Source organism: Girardinichthys multiradiatus, chromosome 1 (genome assembly GCF_021462225.1).
Source record: "Girardinichthys multiradiatus isolate DD_20200921_A chromosome 1, DD_fGirMul_XY1, whole genome shotgun sequence".
NCBI lineage: Eukaryota > Metazoa > Chordata > Actinopteri > Cyprinodontiformes > Goodeidae > Girardinichthys > Girardinichthys multiradiatus.
Window position 1 is genome coordinate 19499499 of NC_061794.1, and position 23681 is coordinate 19523179.

Below are 23681 nucleotides of genomic sequence, written 5' to 3' on the forward strand. Positions count from 1 at the left end.
TGGACCAACACCAGCAGCTGACACGGCACTCCAGACCATCACTGACTGTGGGTACTTGACACAGGACTTCTGGCATTTTGGCATTTCCTTCTCCCCAGTCTTCCTCCAGACTCTGGCACCTTGATTTCCGAATGACATGCAGAATTTGCTTTCATCCAAAAAAAGTACTTTGGACCACTGAGCAACAGTCCAGTGCTGCTTCTCTGTAGCCCAGGTCAGGCGCTTCTGCCGCTGTTTCTGGTTCAAAAGTGGCTTGACCTGGGGAATGCGGCACCTGTAGCCCATTTCCTGCACACGCCTGTGCACGGTGGCTCTGGATGTTTATACTCCAGACTCAGTCCACTGCTTCCGCAGGTCCCCCGAGGTCTGGAATCGGCCCTTCTCCACAATCTTCCTCAGGGTCCGGTCACCTCTTCTCGTTGTGCAGCGTTTTCTGCCACACTTTTTCCTTCCCACAGACTTCCCACTGAGGTGCCTTGATACAGCACTCTGGGAACAGCCTATTCGTTCAGAAATTTCTTTCTGTGTCTTACCCTCTTGCTTGAGGGTGTCAATAGTGGCCTTCTGGACAGCAGTCAGGTCGGCAGTCTTACCCATGATTGGGGTTTTGAGTGATGAACCAGGCTGGGAGTTTTAAAGGCCTCAGGAATCTTTTGCAGGTGTTTAGAGTTAACTCGTTGATTCAGATGATTAGGTTCATAGCTCGTTTAGAAACCCTTTTAATGATATGCTAATTTTGTGAGATAGGAATTTTGGGTTTTCATGAGCTGTATGCCAAAATCATCCGTATTAAGACAATAAAATACCTGAAATATTTCAGTTAGTGTGCAATGAATCTAAAATATATGAATGTTAAATTTTCATCATGACATTATGGAAAATAATGAACTTTATCACAATATGCTAATATTTTGAGAAGGACCTGTATAACTATGATTCACTACATTTGTGCTTCAACTTAACCAGCTACACTCAGACCATATTACTGCCACACATTTACGATCCAAAAACAACCTAAATAGAACTTGTCAGACAACAAGAAGTAAACTAAAGAAATATCAAAAGGAACATGTTCTGATCTGATGGAATGTAAACACAGGTGAGAAGCAAAGTCGTTGACATCTATAAGTCTGAAAAAGATTGCAAACCAATTTCTAAGGCTTTGGGACCACAAAGCGAACCACAGTGATTCCAAGAGTACATTAATGACTCTTTGAAGATACTGCAAAAGCACCCAGTACCCCATCTAAAGCAATGCAGAGATGTAGGAAAATATTGTCTGGACTGATGAGACAAAAGTGAAAAGTATGCATCCTGGTATATATCTAGTGCCAACTAACCAACCGTTTCAGAAAAAAAGAACATCATACCTAAAGACAGACATGATGGTGGTAGTCCACTAAGCTAAAAACAATCTAATGCGGGACTTCTTTGCCATATTAGGACATACTTGACTTGCCTTAATTAATGGAACAATGAATTCTGCTCTCTGCACCAGCAAATCCACTTTTGAACAGCTAAAAGAATTATGATTTTAAAGTGATCGAGTCAACGTTTGGAATTAAATCTTACACAAAGGCTTTCGTATGACCTAAAACGGGCTGTTTATGCTCAAAAACTCTCCAGTGTGGCTGATTTACAAAAATTGGGCAAAAAAAAAGAGTGGACCTAATTCTTCCACAATGATGTTAAAGGCTCAGTGCCAAGGATAGCTTTTATCCTTTAATAAATGAAAACAATAATTAAAAAAAAAGTTTTTGGAGACTGCATTTTGCGTTTATTCAGATTGTCTTTGTCTGATATTGTAATTTGTTTATTGATTTGAAACATGTAATTGTGACAAAAGAAAAATAAAAAAATAAAAAATAAAAATCATTAAGGCAGTCATTAATTTTACATAGTTCTAGGGGAGGAGTTCAAAGATCTTAGTTCTGTATAAACAGCTCCAATGCCATCTGTCACTCTTTTGGGTTTTTGGTGAAGCTGATGAATACCCAGTGATAGTTTAATGTCAGGGATAGAAAGATTTCCAGTGGGGGCAGTGCAGACTCCGATTTGATCCAGGATAAAAAGAATCCTGTGTCTCTGGACATTCTTTTGCTTGAAGAAAAGATATTAACCTTTAACACAAAGTTAATTGCTCTCTTTAGAAGTAGCTTAAACCGCAGAATTTCTGGTGAGCTCTGGGGGCACCTGGAAAACAAGGTTTTTACTTGATTAGTATGCTTAAAACCTGATTTCTAACCTTCCAAGGTGGCACTGAATGTTAGAGTCCTTTGTTTAATGCATGCTTCTTTTAATTGAGGTTCCAGTTATCAGCTAAAATGACTTTAATTCCAGAGGTCTGAAAAAGTCTTGACCATCAGTTTTATATCTAGCTTCTAATTTTAGACATACTTCTCAGCTATAATCCAACCCCAGCAGCTTTTTGGAGTATTAGTATAGAGATAGCTGCGAGCAACTGTAAGATGACGCTGAAAGAAAATGGGAGAGCATTCACAAATAATTAAAAATAGAGTTGGTTTCTTGACAAGTTTGCTGATCTTTAAAGTTTTTAAGCAAATTTCACACGGAAATGCTGCCTTGGAGATGCAGAAAAAGGCTAAATTGCATTTGGGGTAGTTTAGTAACTCTTACAGAATAATCAAAACAACAATACAAGAAGGACAAGTTATAAAATATAACTGCTGCATTTGAATCCAAGAAAACTATGAATAAACACTATGAAATCAGTAACTGACCTCTCTTTTTAAAGCACCTTCTTGACAACATATGCTTGGAAAGAAGTTTCATTGTAATGAGGACCCTCTCAGCATGCTTTGGGGGTCTGAGACTATTTGCATGCATGTCACATGTTCAGGTGTGTGCAGTGCCTTGCATAAGTATCCCTTGAACCTTTTGACATTTTATCATACCACAACCTCAAACGTTAGTGGATTTTATGCCATAGACCAGCACAAAGTAACACATAATTACGGAACCGTATATGGTTACACTTGAATGACGTTGCATGCATTTGTATTCAGCTCTTGTTCTGTCACCCCTGAATAAGATCAAATGCGCCAGTTTGCCTTAGAGAGAAAAAAAAAGTTGTGCAGAAGTTTAACGCAGAGTTAGGTTGTAAAGTAATTTCTCAAGATTCAAACATATCACTGAGCAGTGGTAAATTCATCATTAATAAATAGAGTATGGCCCAACTAGAAACCTACTAAAACATGACCGTCCACCTAAACTATGTGCTGGAACCAACAGACCCATGATATCTTTGTAGGGGATACAGATTTCCAAATCTCAAATAGAACAATCTGAAGACAAGAAACTCTTAGCGGTTAAATCAGCAAATCTCAACTAAATGGAATAGTGGTAAGAAGAAAGATATTGTGAAAAGACACTAATAAGGCCATTTAAGATCAACACAATCAAGGGCCGTGCTACCATTCAGGCATTCAGGTCATGAAGCCAGGGCTGCAGAACCAAAGGGGCGAGGCTTACAACTCGCAGAATTCATCAGCATAAGACAAGTGGGGTTTACTCAAGTTAAAACACACGGCGCTGAATTCTATGAAGGAAGCCTTTAGCAGCCTCCATGTCCAAATGCATCCACTGCTTTAACTACCAGCAGAGTTGTTGTGTGCCATACTCAGCATGTTATTATCTGTGTTAGATTCTTCTAATCAACACACTGGAGGATGATACCGTGTTTCCGCTTTATGTGCACTGCAGATGGAGCTGACTTTAATTTACTTTGATTCAAATTACAGTGCCACACTTGATCCCCAATCCTGTATTAGGCCTTACAATTCAGGGGCGTAATACTGGTGGACTGACAATAACCGTTAATATACAAGCCGAGCTTCAATTGAATGGTTCACCTCAAGTTTAAATAAAATCAATGTGTTTGCAAAATGTGGAAAAAAAAACTCAAGGGGTATGAATACTTTGGCAGGGCACCTGTACCTTCTATCTCAGCAGATAGAACCCATGTTTTTTGCATTTCCTGTTTGGCTTCATTATGCTGTGGAACAAACAGCTCAATATAGAAATTTGAATCCACGCTCAACAGTTTATTTGCAATTGATGAGTTAAAATCAGTGACTACCCCTGTGCAGTTCTGAGGAATGTAATAATTGACAACCAAATTATTCCTGGAACTGAGGAGTCTGCATGTTGCCTACAGGAAACTGTTCTCATCATGGCTGTGAGAAAGGGGAGGGGTGAACCAGGCAGGATGAAAAAACAACAAAAAACAAGGGAGCTTTGAGTTGTGAGGGGAGGTGAGTACATGTCAAAATTAACAAAAGGCAATCGGAACATGAAGACATTTACAAGCACAAAGTGCACAGCAACTGTTGTTATTTACAGATACAGCAGTCCTTCAAGTTTCTAGTAATTTGAAAACAAAACGTCAAGAAGAAGAACCAATAACACAGCTTTAACAGAGCATGTCCACATTGTTGCTGTGTTTCTATTTACAGAACTGTACATACATACAGGTGCAATTTGTTCAATAAGGGTTACACTTCAGCGAAGCAAGATGTGCATCCGGCTCTTGACATGGCTTCTGACCACGGGCAGCACATGCATGTGCACACCGACCCACATAAACACATGTACTATATCCACTTCCTAGTGAGACTAAACAGGCACACGCATATATTATACTATATCTATACACTCCAGCATCCATCCTCTCACACATTAAACACAATAGGGTCCACAAGTGGTTTACTCAGAAATCTGTGCTTTACCAGTCTGCATCCTCTTCTATGTAATAATCAGGTGTGGAAGTACCATCAAACAAACCGGGGTCCAGGGACTTGCGTTGCTTTCCTCGGGCAAAGACACGCGACAGCGAGCCTAGCCCCATCTTTTCTTTCTTCTTCTTACGCTTCGCCTCCTCCAGATCTTCTAGGGACTGCAGAAGGAACAAAAGAGAAGGAAGATGAATGGACAACCACAGAACGTGAGAGCTGCAAGAGCAGAAGGGGTGCAAAGAGGGCAATAAGCACCAGAGGAGATCAAAACATAAAGGTTATATGAAACGTTTTGTGCTGCTAAGCATGCACCTTTCTAACACCCTACCAGTTTTTTCACACAAAAATTCATGTCACGTCTCTAGAGTGAGTGCACAACAGACTGCAAGGGGCAAATGTGAACTCAGCCAAAAGAACGATGAGGAAAAAACAACAGCAGCCAGGCAGTAGATCAGTCAGCAGTTACTACAAAAGGAGGTGATTACTTGGGAGGGAGCAGAAGTGGGCAGCTCTTACATTGCAGAGGGAGTGAGTCCGGTGACGTGGCGAGTTTATGTCGCTGGGTGTAGACGACCGATCTCCCTCCACTGCAGAGGCGTCAGAGATAACGGAGGGTTGACGCGAGTGGATCGGGCTCACCCGCACAGCAGCCACTAAACAGGACAAGAGCGGAGAGAGGACAGGCTTGCTTTTGTCTCGGGTGTTTGGGTCACCAAAGTTGCAAATAGGAAAAAAATATGTGTGTTTAAAAATAAATGCATGCAGAAACAAAGGAGATATTTTTGCAGCCAGCTGCAGTTGCTAAGCAACAGTGATACAGCTTCACAGAGGTTTAGAAAGTATGTGCCCGAACCAATGAGGCTGATACACAAACTATAGATGATTGCAATGTCATGACATCTTCAATGTCTTCTTGCTTCTGTCTGTGACTTCCTCCAGGTGTACCCAATTAGTTAGCAACTGGTGTGTGAACCTATGACTGTCATTTAAGACAATGTCTTTGAAGAAACTTGTACTCTGGTGGCTACAATTCTAATTTATGGAGAGCTTTCTTTCTTGGGATAACTGGGAGCGTTGGTTCAAGTTTCAGTTTGTCAGTTTTATGGTTTTTGTTCTTTTATTTTTTAATGTAAGAAATAATTGTTTGATAGAACTCCAAATAACACTTTTCCAAAAATATCTGAGCATAATTATTGTAGGAGTTCAGTATTTTTCTTTACTGGTGTTGCTAAGAGCATTTTGCTGATAACAGCAATTTATCATTACCAAGATTAATATTGGTCTGACAAAGATTGATACACGATCACTAATCAAAATACAGGCAAATCAGAGATAAATTCAACTTCTCTTTTGTTTATATAGTGTATTCAGATATCTTTCCTTGCAAAGCTGTCTTCACCCTTGTCAAAACATGATAAATGATTCATAAAGAAAATATTTCGCACATCTCTTAACATGTACTGAGTTTTTAAAATATCTATAATGATCTATTTTATTATAGGATGAAGAGCTGTTGATTGGCTGCTTAGTTTAAAAAAACAAAAAAACAACTGATCTATTTTCTATCTGCTGATGCAATTCCATTGGACTGAGCTCCACAAGAAAGAGGAATTTAAATTTCAAATGTGGTTCTGCAGTATCATAGCTGAGACAATATCACAACTGCCATCAAAGCTCCTCTCTTTTTTATCTTTATGTTCAAGCTAGCATTAGCATTGCAGCACAGCTATCCACTGTGGGAAGGTAGAGGAAAGTTATCTTTCAAACACTTTATTCACAATAATCAAATCTGTCAACAGGCAACCGGGTAAGAGCGCCCTGCTAGTTTTTGTTAGGGAATAAACAGCTCTTGATGAACTGCTTTGCTGCCATTAAACCTGATATGTTTTCGATTGCATGAAGACACATTTTTATTTGAGAGAGCTACACAAGAAAGGGAATTAGAATTTTAAAATTGGTTTTGCACTGCAACAACTAAGACTTGTGGCTCTTGTTTATGTACAAGCTAGTCCTAGCACCACAGCAGAGTTAAGCACTACAGGAAGTTAAAGAGTGGCAGTTTAGGACTCCCAAAAACTTTTGTTCCTCAAATGAAAGAGACTCTAAGGTATTTTTATGATTTGCTTTTTTTATTTTTGTCCTGTAGGTATTTAATACTGTGTGTTTTCAGCCGTTCTCCATTTTGGTGTTGCTAAGGGCATGTTGTAAATACTATTGATTAGAGACCACTTTGAACAAAATTCCTTTGACACAGATATATACTACCTGTTCCAAAGACTAGAAAGCGAAGAGTCACACTTTTGCAAATAAAGTATGTTCTGAAAATTACATGTAGCCTATGTGGAAAATTAGTTACTGAAACTGTCCCCCAAAAAAGGTGTTGAACATAACCAATGCTTTAAACAAATAGCAAATCTCTCAATAGGTACTCAGTTTTGGAAACAGTGATAGATTTCTTTATAGAGTAAACAGTATTTGGTTTGCAGCTGTGCTACAGTGAAACCCTAATATATTTTCTATCCATATTAAAATACAATTTAGTTGTATTGCCATAAGAAGAAAGCTGCACTGAAATTTCAAATACAGCTGTGCCATGCTTTTTCGGCAAATATCTGCATGCTATACTAGTGATAGGAGAAACCAATTCTCTTTTGAGTCTTAGAGTGTATGTCTGTCATAAGGTATGCCTATGTACTGCAGAGATGAAACCTGAGCAGAAAACACAGAGTTACAAAGTTAAAACCTCAAAATATTGACCAAAATATATAAACAATAAGTAAAATGTGAAGTGTTCTGTTTAGGTAAAACCACATACATTTAGCATGCAACTTATCCATAACTGCCACTTCAGAGAAAATAAAGCACATCACATAACACAGCTGCAACATCATCATGCTTAGCAGATGGCAAGATTTAATGTGTAGAAAGCATCTTCACATGAGCATGCATTTTGTAGGCAATGGGATAACCATCTCAAGATGTTCATGACAAAGTTTGCCGTCATCTCTGCCTACCTTGTCTGTCAGTGGGATGGCCTGTGTGGACATAGAGGGTCTGCTGACTCTGCCTAATGGCAGCAGTCAGGGGTAGATCCGCCTGCATCACCCACTCCTGGTTGTTGCCATTGACGACTGCCTCTGTGGGCATGGCCAACGAGTGACGCTTGGGCACATCCTTTGTCAGGGTGGCTAGTGACTGTTTGGCCTTAAGGAGATACACAGACACAAGCACATGTTCACATTGCAAACCTTCATTTTACCACACTTATTTCTGATTTTTGTGCCTGTTTACTAACAGACTCGTTATGCATCCAGAAAGCTACAACAAGTTTATGAATGTGTTAGTGCACACAGGAATCTGAGATTGCCTGCTGGTTCATCATGTTGCTCTTGCATCAGGGATAATCAGTCTGTTTTCTCGTTCTCTTTATGCTGTGCAAAATCTCTTGCTATCACTCCTGGGACTGCTGACAAAGTTATTCAATAAAAAGCCAAACATTAAAAAAGAGGGAGGGATATTGGGAAGACGTGTGAGGCGTTTGTTGCCAAGAGGGTGGAAGCTGGGGGTTGGTGTTGTGCAAGATGACTTAGAAAATGAAAAACAATTAAGCCTTTCTGTAACTTTAATGAACACATTTGCTTTGAGGTGTCTTTCAGACTTAACAATGAGCTTCTGCAAGCCTTAGGAGACATGCTTTATTCCCCAAATACCCTCAGAAAAGTTTTTTTTTATTACCACCAGTCTGTTTTTTCCGATTAGCTGTGGCAGGTTGCTGCTTGAAAATTCCTTCAAATATTGTTATAGTGCAAATGTTATCATGCCAAACACAGCAGGCTGCAATTCATCATCACAATCAGCTTCACTGCAATCACATCTACTTTACTGGCAGTCAAACAATTATCAGTCACAGTTTTTGACATGCAAAACTGAATACATCCACAAATGTTCAGGGCAATTAGGTGTCAGAATATAGATGAGCTTTATTGAGCATTCAGATAGATCACTGTTGTAATCTGTGGCATTTCTCATGTTAGGATCACTGGGATCAGAGAGGGGGAGCTCAGGATTACATAAAAACGTGCATCTGAGGAGGGTGGCTTCCCAGACACCACAATTAGGTCATAGGTGGGGGAGGTTTCCAGGGAGAGTAGGAATCAAAAAAGGTGAAATTTATTTTCAAACTGTGGGCCTGTCTTACCGCCATGACCCTAGGAGAGTAGTCCCTGTCCGCAAGCCGCTCAAACACCCGGAACTCCATTCTCTGATTGACACAGTTACTCATCTGGGGGGTTGGAGACATGAGGAATGGCTATATTGCACATTTAAAGCTGTTTTTTTTTTTTTTGATCAAATGTAGTATATGGAAAACATTGTATGTGACAGACCATACAGCTCTCAACTAGCATTTCTTATTCATTTTCTCCATGCACTGCTTTTGCTTGGTATACACTTACTAACAGTTTGACATAAAGTCTTTATAAGCAATTCAGAAGTAGTGGTAAAAGGAATTAAAAGGTTTCTTTCCTTATTACTTTTGTTGCAAATGATCACACCACCTATAAAAATACATGTCTAGACATGGAGTAGTATACGATTTTAATGATGTGATCAAGAATTACACAGTTAATTATATAGTTTTCACTGTTTTAGAAAATAAATTAAAACAAAACTATTCCATGACCTTAATGTAAGGAACAATAATGTTGCTGCCAATATTATGAAACATGAATATTACAGTGTCAATAATATTATCTATAACAGTTATTTGTTGGGTTTTTTTGGGATACACAGACTTAAGTATAAATAAAGAATAAACATTTTGCAGTGGTTTACTACACTTTAGTAAGTGTTTACTGTACAAAATACTACACGATTATCACAAGCTGACATTATTTGGCTTTCTACTGTTTTACAGAAGTAGTAGTGATGCACGACACTACTTACGTTTTATCGTAACACCTTTTTGGTGTTTTTTGTGATATAAATGAAGGCATCGATAAAAAGGCTTTAAAGGTTCATCAAGCTCACTTTGACAAATACTGCTCTATAAATAAAACTAACCTTATCTAAAAGAGCAATTCACTATAATAGTTACATTCACAGGTCTAACTGTGCTGCTAAACAGTGGACAACAGCACGTTTGGACACATACGCTCAGTATTTATTGCAGATCTAATAGAATTGATATTGGAAGAATACTTCAAACTTTAAAAGTAACAATCTAGCAATATAGTCAGTGTTTGAGGTTTGCAAACATAAGTATTCATAATAATTGATAAGCAATAATATTCCAGACGTGACATTAACAACTTCACAGCTGTAGTTTTAAAACTGTGTTACTTTGATAAGAGTGACAGGTTGGATTTGTTTACTCCCACACTGAAAACTGTAGTCGCCTTCTTTTAGTCAGCTGACCCAAAGTGCACAGCAGTAAGTGGGGGAGGGGCAGCAGTGTATCACTGCTTTCTCTGGTATCTCATTAATAGGACAAGAGGAATAGTATGATGGAAATCTTACTAATTTTCAAACTGTAACTGTTTAAAACCGTGGTTGACCTTGATTTCAGTAGCCAGCCCATGCTTATTGACCCCCATCAGTTGTGTATATATATGTACATTTAAAAAAGATATTCTTTATTGAGTGCAAAGTGTACCAGAGTCAAATTCCTTGTTTCTCTGTACAAACTTAGCAATACGGCTGATCATTCACTTTTAGAATGATTCGGATTCTAAAAGTTGGTCAAGATTTGGTTAAATCTTCCACTCCTATGAATGAACAGAATCAATAGCTGAGCAAAAAAAAAAAACCAAAAGAAATAATTGGGCAGACTTTTAATGTAAGTTTGTGAATCTCATATTTGAATTCCCATAACTTTTACTGAAACGTTAATTAGGTTTTTTCGGCAATTTTAAACTTCTTAAATCATGTTAATTCAGCACTAATTAGCACTGCTATGCAAGAGTTTAGAAAAATAGAGCTTTAGTTGGCAAAGCTATCCAAAATTCTGTTTCCTATTACTTTGTAATTATATCAAAAAGTATAAATCCAAATATTATTCCTCCACATAATTTGGCAAAAACTGATTGTTATTGAGAAAAAATTTGAATTTTTTATTTTAACTTTTTGTAAATAGTTTGCAAGTCCACTTCAACTTTCACTGAATGTCTCTTTCTATTAAATAACCCCCCGGTCTGCCCTTCTGTCTCACCATAGCAAGTTCAGCCTCCAGCTCCTTGATGCGGTTCTCCTTGAGGTCAAGCTGGGAGCGCAGCATCCCTGTGTGCTCCGTGGCCTCCTTGGTCTGCCGTCTCAGATCCCACTTCTCTCTCTCCAGGAGGTCTTTCTCCTTGGCCAAAGCCTTTACTGCATCCTCGCTCTCCTAGCAGACACACAGATCCTGATGGATTGGTTCACATATAGGGCCCTATGCATGTAAGGACTCCAGCGTAGAAAATAGCGACTCTTATTGAGTTTTCTTTTCATTCTACATATGAGTTCAGTTGATTTTTCTGAGGCGGAATTACAGATTACACAATGGCTCCATAGAAATAAGAGTATAATCATTCATCTGCACACATCCACATCACTCTCCTCTGAAATGTTCCCATCCACACTCACTGATTTCATTGTGAAAAGCTTCACTGATGCAAAGACATTGATCATTTTTGCCTGGGAGGTATTTTGTGCAGTGAGCACAGCAGGAAAAGTTGCAGGCATGCACGTTTTCAGACTGATGTACCATGTGGGTATGAGAGTGCCTTACTTTTCTGTGCTGCTCGTAGTTGCGGATGAAGTCACGGAGCTGCTCCTCTCGGCTCTCCAGCGTGGCATAAAGCTGCTGCATCTGGTTCACCAGGTCGGCTTTCTCTGCCTTAAGACGTTTACGGTCGGATTTCATGGCTGCGAGAAGAATAAAAAAAAAAACATTTGAGATAATATGGAAAAAGTGACTATGGGTTGTGAGTAAATACTGAAATTGAAATGTAGCAGCTCCAGAAAGGGGTTTAAGTCTCTGCACTGTCTACCACTTACACTTTACAACTGATTATAATGTGTTAGTAATAATTTTTTTAAATTAATAATATGTATCAGAGCGGCTTTTATTGTGTAAACCATCACAATCCCTTAGGTCTTCTGTACATGTATTCTGATAATTCCCAAAGTAAGACCAGAATCCACTCTGAGGCATCCTTTTTTATGCCCTCACCTAGGGAACAGTGATGTCAATTGAACTTCTATGTATTTTGGTTTTTTTTCTTTCCATGCTTAGCTTTGTTTAGCTTATAATGTTATTTTCTTCTTTGCTTTGTTGTTTGTTTTCTTTGCTTCCTGTTTTTATCTTACATAAAGCACTTAGTGGTGCACCCATTGTATGTGAAGAGTGCTCTATAAATAAAGACTAATTGACTGATTGATAAAGGTTCTGCAATAAAAAAATCTCCACGAGGAGAACATTGGATAATTATATTTCTCAAATTTGAAAAAATAATGTATTTTTTGAACAACGCATGTAGTTCAGAAAGTCCATTGTTCCATTACTCATAGTGAGAAGCTCCATCAGACATGGAACATGTGTATAAACCTGCCGCTGCTCCAACATGGCTGCATGTTGATAAAGAGGTAAATCGCGCACAAGCCCTTCTGTCAATCTTTCCCTTCTGCAGCTGCCTTTGTAAGAGGCTGGGACCTGCATTTCATCTATATCTCTGCCACACTTAGTCTGTAATCCTCTGGCACCGCACCCACACATCATCCTAAAAAATTACAGTTCACAGTGGTTATTCAGAGAAGTGCTAATTTTCTCAAAGACGACATCTCCTTCTACCCTCCTCCGCATCGGTTTTCTTTTCTTTCTCTTGATCTGCCTCCTCGTGCACAGCTGTTTAGCCAGACCACTAAAATGTATTTCCCTCTTGCCGACAATGACCATATTTGGTCAATTTATAGTTTTTAATATAAGATTTGTATTCCGTTTTGACTTGGACATCTGGTTCCTGAAAGTACAGCAGGTTTTATTATTATTTTAAAAGACAGTTGTTAGTAATTAAACACATCAAAGCCTGACTAAATATGAAATTGTATAGAGAGGTTTTGTTTTAGAACCATAAGCAGGTAAGTGAAGTGGAAAAGCAGCTTTTCCAAGCAGATTTTGTTTCCTCCAACCCTTTTATATCTCTCCCTAACACTCAGTGTAAATGGTGGAATCCAGTTCAATAAACACACTAGCTGGCAAATGAAGACAAAAACCATCCCTCACTGACCAAGAGAAACAGGAAACCTCACAGCACCTGCCTCGGGAAATGAAATGAAAGCTGTCTTTGGGACAAGCCAAAAACTCTTTGCTGCCGCCTCACATCCTGCACCTGTGACTGCTTGGCAACAACATCGTTCCTAGTGCTGGATAAAAGAAAGCACTCAGTGTGACTCTATGAATGGATCCTTTCACTACTGCAAATCAAACAACTATTAAATACCAATTAAAATCTGTCAATAAACACTTTTTTTGCCTGAAGATTGCCCCAGAGCTCTCTCCTGTTAAATGCCATTTATTAACAGGTGAGAAATGCAGAAGCTTGTGCACGTCTCTCCCCAATGACAGCCATAATAATGACTAGTCTGCACTGCAACTCATTCCAAGTTTTCAAGAAATATCACCACAGGACACAAGCTGAGGATGACATGCAGCTGAAGCTAATGTGTCTGGACATAGAGGAGGATTGCAAAGGGGAAAGAAAGCAGAAAGCAGAGATACGTGCACCTGCTTCCGTTTTTACAATGAACCTTATATATGAAGTAGACCCACAGTTTGGTAACTACTGGGGATAATCTCTGAAAAGTTGTCAAGCAAGGTTTTCGCAGCCATTTAGGGGATACATCAAACATCTTGAAGCACATGCTCTGGTTAGATAAGGTAAAGGGGACTTTTTGCCCTACAGGCAAAATAGTGTGTTTGGCAGACACCCTAAAGATATTATTGCCAACCTGAAACATGGTGGTGGCAGCAGAATGCTGTGGGGATGCTTTTTTTTTTAGGAGGGACAGGGAAGTTGGGAAGGGAGGGAGGATGGATGGAGATAAATTAAGAGCATTGCTGGAAGAAAACCGTTCAAAGTATGCGAAAGACTTGAGACTGGGGCGGAGGTTCAGCTTTCAGCAGGGCAGCTCTAAACATACTGTCAGCAGGAACTCTTGGAGTGGACTCCAGAATGCAGACAGGCAGGCAGAAGAAGCTCAGTTGAGAAAAACAATTTGATAGTATAAAAGCATAAAATTACAGCTTGGTGTGAGGCAAAAAGCAGGCATGGACATGGATAGACTTGACATGAACAACAGTATTAGCCAGCAAGGAGCAAACAGAACTGAAGGACAAAAATAACAGCAAACGTAGATGAGACAGGGAGACTGATTGGCATGATGCAGGTGGACTGAATGAAGCTGATTATGGTGGCAAAGACTTAGAGTGGGAACCAAAATGTGACTGGAACTAAACAGAAATACAAGGACAAAGTCTAACCAAAGGAAATGTCTTACAGATAAAACAGAACTAGAAATGCACCCTGAACAATAATGTGCCACCTGGAGTACATAAACAATAAAGATCAGAAGCAAGACCCACAAAATAATACAGAAATGCTGTAAACAAACCCAATGGAAAGAAACTAAACCCAAAGATCGACACAAACAGCTAAATTCAAATGCTCACCATCCTTTTTTTATCTTTGAAAAAAGAAATTCCAAAACTATCAAATCATTTTCCTTCTACTTCACATTTATGCACTACTGTCCATCTACTAACCACTTTATAACGGTCTATCACATAAAGTCACAATAAAATACAATGATGTTTCTGGTTGTAACAAGACAAAATGTGACAAAGTTAAATCAGTATGAATACTTTTGCAAGACACAGTATCCTATTGTCGTCAGAATCTTTGACCAACAAGATACTAAGCAGAGTGAAAAACATGCACCTTGAAATGAAGCTTACTTCTGGTTGGTCAGGGTGTATACATTTAGACTAGAGCAAATATCAAACTGCAAAACTGTCAAAATATCACCAGAGTTGTGTACTCCCAACACCAAACGTCACTAAGATCTCGTTTATTTATGTCCTGAGTTTTACTAACACTCACTTTTTAAACTGAATTGATAATCCTTGCTCAGCAGCTGCTGTTGCAAGTCTCATTCCATATACAAACCCATACTCTTAGTATACAAAGTGTTTTAGGCTGCTGTATCTCACTCATGCAGCTGATTTATGGTTTCTTAGCTTCATGCATTGCTCTTTAATGATGTGGGCAGAATATGCGTGCAATGCACTGCCCTTTAAAAACCTTTTTTCTACCTATGATTTGACACCAGATAAAGTGTCTCTTTGCTAAAGTGATGGTTTCACTTTGACACATTAGGTCAGCTGTTATTACAGTGCTGATTTGTCCATATTTGCAGCTGTGGTGGAAACCAATATATTTGAAAATAAGCATGATAGGTTTAAATTGAGTTGAACTATTTTTGGTGAGCAGATTAGCTCCACCTTTGAACAGTTTAGTTCAACAGAAACAGCTAGAGAAAATCTGACACTTTGTTAAAAGAACTAACATGATTTATGTCAAGAACTTCATTAAATTTAATCAGTAACGTCAACAGAGCAAAATATTGAGGTTTAATGTAAATAAAGAAACAATGATCTGTTTCTCCCTGTCCAGGGTGTACCTCGCCTACTGCCCATAGACTGCTGGAGATAGGCACCAGCTTCCCTACACCCCACTATGGAAGAAGTGGTATAGAAGATGACTGACTGACTGACTGATCTGTTTCTTTTGTTAAACTTCCGTTTTCTTTTTCTAAAATGTGAACATCTGCTTTTCTGCACAACTGCACAAAAGCTGAAGCCAAAGGCTACTTTCAGCTAAAAATAGTGAAGTTTACTGCTCTTGCTAAACAGCTCTCTCCAAAGTTTACTTGCTCCCATTACTTAATGTTAACAAATACACTGAGCTGTATCCTGCTCTCCTGACCCGTTCTGCGAAATCTGCATAAGTGGTTATCAGCTCACCGCACAAAGGCCCTTCTGCTACCAAATCAAAAGTGCTTTGAAGTATTTTAATGTGAGCCTCTAGTATTCTAGTGCACTAAAAGCTTTTGTCCACTGCACACTTGCATGGTGCTTTGCAACTGGAGGACTTAATAAATGAGCTAACTCATTAGTTACTGCACAAAAGCAGTGGCTTTTCAAAAGTCTGTTCCAGTTTTAAAAATAAGTTTAATCTGTGGCTTTCGACATTTTTATGTCTGTGTACTTGTACCAAATTGTTCGGACCAGCTCACAGCATATTAAAATAAATTACCTAATAGCATGGACACCTTTGAAAATATGCTTACAGTGGCTTTCAAAAAAAGTGTACCAACCCCTGTTTGAGGCCTTAATAAATAATTTTTAAATGTTTTCCACATATAGTGTGATATTTATCCTGTAAAATTCAACTGAAAACCAAACAAATGTGTTAGAAGTGAAAAATTAAGGAGGCAGAAAACCTTTGTACCGCAGACTATCAAGTCTTTTAAAAAAGAACTGAAAACATTTTTGTTTTCAGGGTATTATGATTGATATTTTAACTTCAGATTTCATATGTTTGTAAGTTATATGTTTTATATGTTATATTTTTATATGTTGGTTAGTGTTTTTATTGTCACTTTGTAGCACTTCAAGATTTACATGTAAAGTGCTTGATAAATAAAATGTATTATTATTAAGCTGCAATAACAAGATTGCATAGGTGTTCACACCTTGAAATTAATATTTTGTTGAAATACCATTGGACTCAATCCCATCATTCAGTCTTCTTTGGATAGACTCCTTGTACGATTTAAAATTTGGATGTTTGTCTGCCGACTCTATTGTGCAAAAGTTTTCTAAATGCGATTGTTTGGACCTGTCTTTCTTCACAGCCCTAATTCCACCGATTATTTGTCATACTAAGTTTTGGACTCAGGCTAGGACATTTCAGATCTTGAAAAAATCTCCTTGGAAGGGATTCTTTTGTTAATTGCGATGCATGCTTGGAATTATTGTGATGCTGAAAATGAAATGCATTCATCTTCAACCCGCTAGCAGAAAAACTCCTCAGCTCCATCTGGATCCAACTTGATCAGAGTGCTTAGGACCGTTTCAGTATAATCCACAATGTCCTGTTTCCTTAGGGTGTACATATGAAGGCCAATTTCTCTTAGCCAATTCTGAAAATTGGATAGGCAAATTATAAATTGGCTTGAAGTTAATCACCTAAAACAGATCTTACCGATAGTCAGTGCAGTAAATTAAAAGGTTTCAAACAAATGGAAATGTGGCAAATTTGGCTGGGCAAGTACCTAGGTTTCACTCACAACCAGTGAAGAAGATCATAAGGAAAGAAATATATCTACAATGATTACTGTTACTGTAGCAGACTCAGCTTACCCACCAACAAGCTGTTTAAGAGGAAAGCCAGGAAAAAGCCTGGGACATTACCTGAAATGTGCACTTTAGCAAGATAGGATGAGAGTTGGTATAATGACTAAGATTGAGCTTTTTGAAAGCTCTCATGGTCATTGTTCCATAAATATTCAGCTAGACACAAGTCAGGTTGTGTTTTAATTTAAGTTTTACTTTCTTTCTCTGAAACCAGTTAAGAGTTTCATGGCTGTGAGTTTGAGACAATTGTCCTGCTTGCAAAACCACAATCACTTCATCATCAGATTCTTATCTGATCTTGGGCCCAAGATTGGGGAGGGAGCCCAGAATGCAGTGTGAAAGCCATCACAAAACAGGCAAAAGCGATGCGGGAGCGGCTGGTTGCCTTGGAGCAATGAGACACAGTCAGGCTTACAGCTTAATTTAACTGTGTTGCCAACTCTGTCATTGCATGCAATCATACTCCACCTCCCTGTTGGCCCTGTGTTATGTAATCCATAATATAGGGCCAAATTAGTACAACAGTGGTTTTGTTAGCAGACTGCATAAGAGGGGACCTGACTATGGAGGAGCTCGACAGATTGTGCAAAGCAGGATGCTGAAAGATCCCTCTGTCTGCATGTTTCAACAATGTGGAATGGATATAGTAGAAGAATTAGGTTTATTCCTAATGGCAAAAGGGGGAGTTACATCAAAGTAGTCACACCACAGGTGCTAATAAAAGTGGCACCAGACATTTTGTAAAAACAATGATTTCTTAATGTAAGTTTTTTTTCCATACAAATACAATATAAAATAAAGCTTCAATTTTTCCAAAATTTCCTCTTGAGATTATGCTTATGTACTATAAGGTTAATATATATTTTAAGGCTTTTAACACACCTTCATCAGAGGCGGTAATAAATCTGGGTGACAGTGTTGATGACAAGACGGTGTGTAAACAGCAGTGAGAAACCTAACTAAACCACAGCATACATTGGATTAATATTAATCAATAATGTTTACTGTATTTCAACAAAGGGTGCAGTCTTTACATGTTCAGTTCACCGTACCAGATCACAAAGACACACTGATGAAAACCCCTCAGAATATTAATGAAAACACACTCTATACTGACTATACTCCATAAAACTTCAGTCCTATATAAAAAGAAGTGGCTTTGTCTCAACCCTTAAAATAATTATTTCTGGTGGGAACAATAGACTGGCTTACTGTGGGTAGTCTATTGTATGTGGTTTGGGATTTTAAATGTGCTGCCACTGACTATTAAAAATAGGAGCCTCACAGCAGCGTTCACCTTTTCTTTTCCTCAGTAAAGCCAAACTACGGGACTGGCTGAGGTTGACATCTGTATTTGTACTGATAGGACTTGCGGACTGTGTAACCATAATGTGTAATCTTCTTTGGAAAATTCAAAAATTATTAAATTCTAATGGTCATGACCACAACCCCCTGACCTAATGGAGCCACCTTTTCAGTCTGACTTCTTTTTGTGGAAGAGAACAGACTCCACTGTTTCTAACAAAGAGCACAACCTAATTTTGAAGAGAAAGATGTCACAAAGAGATGTGAGGCTATTGAAGTAAAATAATGTAAACTTAGAAATAATGTTCTCTTTATTGCAGCTGCAACAGAGCATACAAATAATGCAGCATGGAAACACATGCATGTATGACTCATTGAACAATTGTGGCAGAATAATCAAGATTCCACTTGCCCTTGTTCTATGTTAGCAATGTTAGCAATCATAAGCTAGTTACTAATTTAGCACATTGGTTCAGTTCTACACTGTTTTGTACCCCATATTTAATTTATTCTTATGTTCAATGTCCTTGTGATTTCTTTGATTTTATCCAAAGCAGAAAAACTTTGTAAATCACATTAAAATATAAAACACAAACGTAGAAATGCATGAAGAAATTTTCCGGTGATGGCTATTAGCTGCTGCTGGAAATCTTTATTTTTCTGATCAGTGAATGCACCATGCATACAGTAGGAGCTAACAGGCTGAACTGACAACAACACTCTTTGAAACAAGTGTCAAAGTTAGCTGTTGACAGTGTCAGAGAGGCGTTTAAAGATGAAGCCAGAGAAAGCAAAGAGACGTAAGAAGCTGTTTAAAATGAAAACTGTATTTTTTATGTACATGTTGAGACATTCAGCCTTGGTGTGCCATGCTGGATTTAGAAATGCTGACAGCCTTTTGAAAATCTTAAAGTGAGGATCTACATTCTTTTGGAAATACACACGAATACTGTTGTTTTGTAATGCAAGCTATGCTAACAAACCTACTTATTAATATAATAGGAAAAAGCAGTCTTAAAATCTCAGCTTTGTAATGTTTTTGTCTTTTTATAAAATATGAAAACCATTTCGTTTGTATTAGCACTTTGGTAGTGCTTTTGTTATTTTCTTTTTAATAAAAGGTACATTGTATCGCTCTGTGCATAAAAATGCACAGGTCAAAGCTTTACAAAACGTGTAGTTCATAAACCAGACACAGAATTATGGTCGGCAGATATTTCCCTAAATGTTTTTACCACTGTCTGTATAGTTTTTGCTACAAATTCCAGCATTATTTGTCAAGTTGCTCTCTATAAACATACAGACATTTCAATATTACATCTTCAAGCTTCCTTACATTTTTATCCTTCAACCAAATATTATAGTTCCCATGATGTTTAGAACAGTAAACCTGAATTAGCTTGCACGGTCCCAAATGGCACAAGGATTGGGGACAAACTATGACTGATCTGGCTTTGATTATCACAAATGGGTATTCTGATCCCATTGCGAATTTCACCAAATTGTTTGAGTTGAAACTTAATGGTATTGTCATTCTCATTATGAAAGATTCTGAAATACTGCTTGTAATGAGGTAATACATCTCAAAACATTCACAAAGCAGTCACATTTAAATTTCTGCACGTTTTATTTTATTTTTTTCCCTTTTTTAATCTTTGGTACATTTCAAAGTATTTCGAAGTATAAGTAAACAAATATGCAGTCAATTTAATGTTTTTGCCATATGAAGACAGGTAGAATTTGCCTTCACATATGCACACACTCTTGTGTATGTCTGTATGTGTCTATTTGGGTGTTTAAATGCCTAGTGAGATGAAGACTGTAGTAAAGGACACATTGTAGAGTAAAGTGGCACTAAACAGCTAGAGGACAACACTTTAATGATATATCTGTCTATTGCTTTCATACAAGCTCAAAATGATTGGAGCGGGAAGGGGTATTCCTGAGTGGTAGTAAGTAGCTAAATGGAAAGTAGATAATTAAAAGCAGAAGAAAGGGCCAACAACACTTTGAAATTTCATTAGAGGACTCGCTGATGAGGAAATCTTAATTGCAGCTGTGAAAAGTCCACTTCAGGGTCCAAAGATTGTCAGCACTGCATTATTTTAATGTCATGTAGCTTTTACACACAACAATGCAAAAGCTGCAATTTTGAACAGTCACCAATCCTCTGGATTATGGTAATGCAGATTACAGGTCAACATCTCCTTTACAATGTCAATGAAGTATGCATCAACACATCAAACAAATTTAGGCTTTGGCAGAAGAAAATGCAGAAAAAGGGATAGAAAAGGAGAGAAAAAATGGGAAAATTAAATAGCTGTAGGAAAAAATAAAGAAAAAAGTATTGCTCTTCCTTGTGCTCTCCATTTTTCATTCATGGTTGGCCAGCAAATCTGCCTGTAATTTAGCCATAAACCAACTGAACTGAGGTAGCAACAATGTTTCTGTGAAGCTTTGCCAAAGTAAACAGGTATTATCCCAACAGGCAGGGATCATAGCAAAGGATGATGAATAAATGCAACCTCATCACTTCAGTCTTTTACTTATTCAGCCAAAGCAAAACAACAGCAAAATTAAAAACTAAGTGCTTTAAAGCTTCACCGTTATTGCTGCTGGCACTTAATAATCTCAGGATGCTCAAATCCCCTGAACACTGCTTCCTTCTTTTAAATCAGAGGGGGTGGGTGGGTGGTAGGGGTTTGGGGGCAAGGACATCTAGTAGATTCAACATCTAACCTCCAATCAACTCGCACCATGTGAAAGTTGCTGTTATTGAATTGGTATGCTCTCAAGAGCCATTTCTTAATCAAGAATTCCCCTAACTTTACTAAATAACGAGTATTATTTGCTGTATTGGTTAAAATGGTTAAAGACTAGAACTTTCTAAGTCTGACAACTCTTTGCCTTTATTCCAGTAATAATTATTAGATGCACCAGGACGCTGATTGCAACGATCTTTGATGTAAATGCTGTTACTAAAAAAAGAAGACTCGAAGTTAGCTTTATTAAGTATCAGTGAAACCTGGGCAAGTCACCAGTCTATCACAGGGCAACGCAGAAACACATTGGACAAACAGCCATGCAAACCCACACTCATACATGCAGGCAATTCAGAGAGACCAATTACCCAAACAGTCTTGTTTTGGGACTGTGGGAAGAAGGCAGAGTACCCAGAGAGAACCCACGCACAGACGGGGAGAACAGGCAAACTCCATGCAGAAAGACCTCAGGCCGGGATTCAAACCCAGAACCTTCTTGCTGCAAGGCAACTGAACCACAGTGCCACAATGTAGCTCACATACAACTGAGTGAATGTGAGAGTCATTGCTTTTGTTTGTCTTTGTAGCTCACTTTCAGGCTTATTCACTATTGCTTTAATGCTTTCTTCATGACTTTTCATAACTCTGAACACCTTCAGAGATAATATTGTTAGCAGAGAAATACCATGAAGAGAATTTATTCGCTTTCACTGTCTGCTTCCTCTAAAGTACATCCAGTAAAGGTAGCTGCTAAAAGAAAAAAAAAAATACCAAAGTACCACAGTGTCTCCAAAAAGAATTTTAAAAACTGAATATTTTCACATTTAGCCAGATAAAATACACAGACCTCACGGTATTTTATTAGGACTGTATGAGATGGACCAACATAAAGTAACAACTAATTATAAAATGGAAAGGAAAGCAGACATGCTCTTAAGAATTTTTTATAGATACAAACCTAGAAAATTTGGTGTGTATATGTAGTCAGCCCCCTGATTTGATGGCTTGTAAAACTGCCTTTTGCCGCAACTAAAGCTGTCATTTTTTGGGGTATGTGTTTTGCACATGTATTCACACAGAGTGTTTTGCATACAGGCTAAAAAATTTCATTTTGGAGCATACGCTCTTCTTCCTTCAGACGTTTACTTTATACCCTAAATGTCTTGTGTTAAACTGAGGAGGATAAAGGGCACTGGAAACTACCAGCATCAGATATATTTATAAATCCAGAAAACCTACTGCATTTATTCCACTTCACATTCATATATTATTTTATGTATGCCTGTCACAAAATATTTTGGTAAAAGATATTAATGTTCGTGTGTGGTATCTGACAAATTATATTAATGTTCAAGTGCAAGACGTAGGCCAAAAACATACACACAAAAAAAAAAGCAGAAAGAATTTGAACCTTTGCAATACAGCAAGTCAAAATTTCAACCTTACAAGTAAAAATGTGAAGAGCATTTGATAAGGCTGTTTTACAGCTGCCTTAAAACAGTTTCTTAAAATTGTGTATCTCAGTTTGTGAAGAGTTAAAAAAGACAAGTGAGGACAGAAGCATGAGTTGAGATACAGCTCCTCCTGTACCGGCCACTTCAGAGTAAAATGGTAATATAAATAGAAGTATCTCCTTGCTGCCACCTAAATGCAAATACATGTTTGTGCATGAGTCACACTCTAGTCAAAGTGCAGCATAAACAATAGCCTGTTGTCTATTCCTATGACAAAATCACTTTTATGTCACACAAGACACACAAGAGAGTTATAGCTACAAGGGAATCTACTCTTTCAAGTTCACGCCCTTTCTGTTTGATCCCACGAAAATCAACATTTAACATCCCAACAACCAATGTCATCTTTTTCTCCCACAACTCCCATTTTAATTGTAGAACAGATCCACTATGCTTAGTGTTTCTTGAACTTGTAAGTCAACCGAAGTCCCGTGTTATCCAGCTTTTATTAGTGGTTGATTACTGTCACAGCCTGCAAGGGCTGGTAGGCTTTGGCCTTTATTAAAAGGCCTTAGTCATACAAATGATGGTATGAGGGCTGCCAGGAGTCTGTTTATATATTTAAACATCAAAATGGGAGAGATAAGTATCTGTTTAATGAGTGTTCTGTCCTGCTCTGCACCAGTCATTTTTGTTTATAGTTCAAATCTTCCAGAAACCGCAGTCTTGCTGGTGTCAAGCGAAAATGTCACAGCAACAAAATCTCCTGACAGCAAGTCGTGCTTTTGTGAGATTCCAAATGATAGTTTTGCTCTGTGCCTCATTTCATGGGTGATATTTTCTTTGAAAATAATGAATCATTGCTGCTCTGATGACATCTCTGCTTGAAGCCCTGCAATCCTCCGAGCAGTGTCAGGCAGAAACTCATTCCTTTTCATTTTCTGCAGTTTTGTGA

General features: G+C 38.2%; 1 protein-coding gene across 13 annotated transcripts in view; it reads right to left on the reverse strand.

Moving 5' to 3' along the window:
• kazna (kazrin, periplakin interacting protein a) overlaps window positions 1-23681 on the reverse strand; it is a 275819-nt gene that overhangs the window by 23016 nt on the left and 229122 nt on the right. For 8 of the 13 annotated variants that reach the window (XM_047365258.1, XM_047365290.1, XM_047365248.1 and 5 more), the window contains 6 exons: window positions 11518-11654; window positions 10963-11133; window positions 8953-9036; window positions 7769-7958; window positions 5271-5407; window positions 4792-4915 (listed from right to left, as the gene is read on the reverse strand). In XM_047365258.1, coding sequence (XP_047221214.1) covers window positions 4792-4915; window positions 5271-5407; window positions 7769-7958; window positions 8953-9036; window positions 10963-11133; window positions 11518-11654 — 843 coding nt within the window. Of the gene's footprint in view, window positions 1-4043; window positions 4916-5082; window positions 5224-5270; window positions 5408-7768; window positions 7959-8952; window positions 9037-10962; window positions 11134-11517; window positions 11655-23681 lie in introns of those variants that run through there. The other 5 variants (XM_047365267.1, XM_047365273.1, XM_047365283.1 and 2 more) reach the window with 5 other exon arrangements.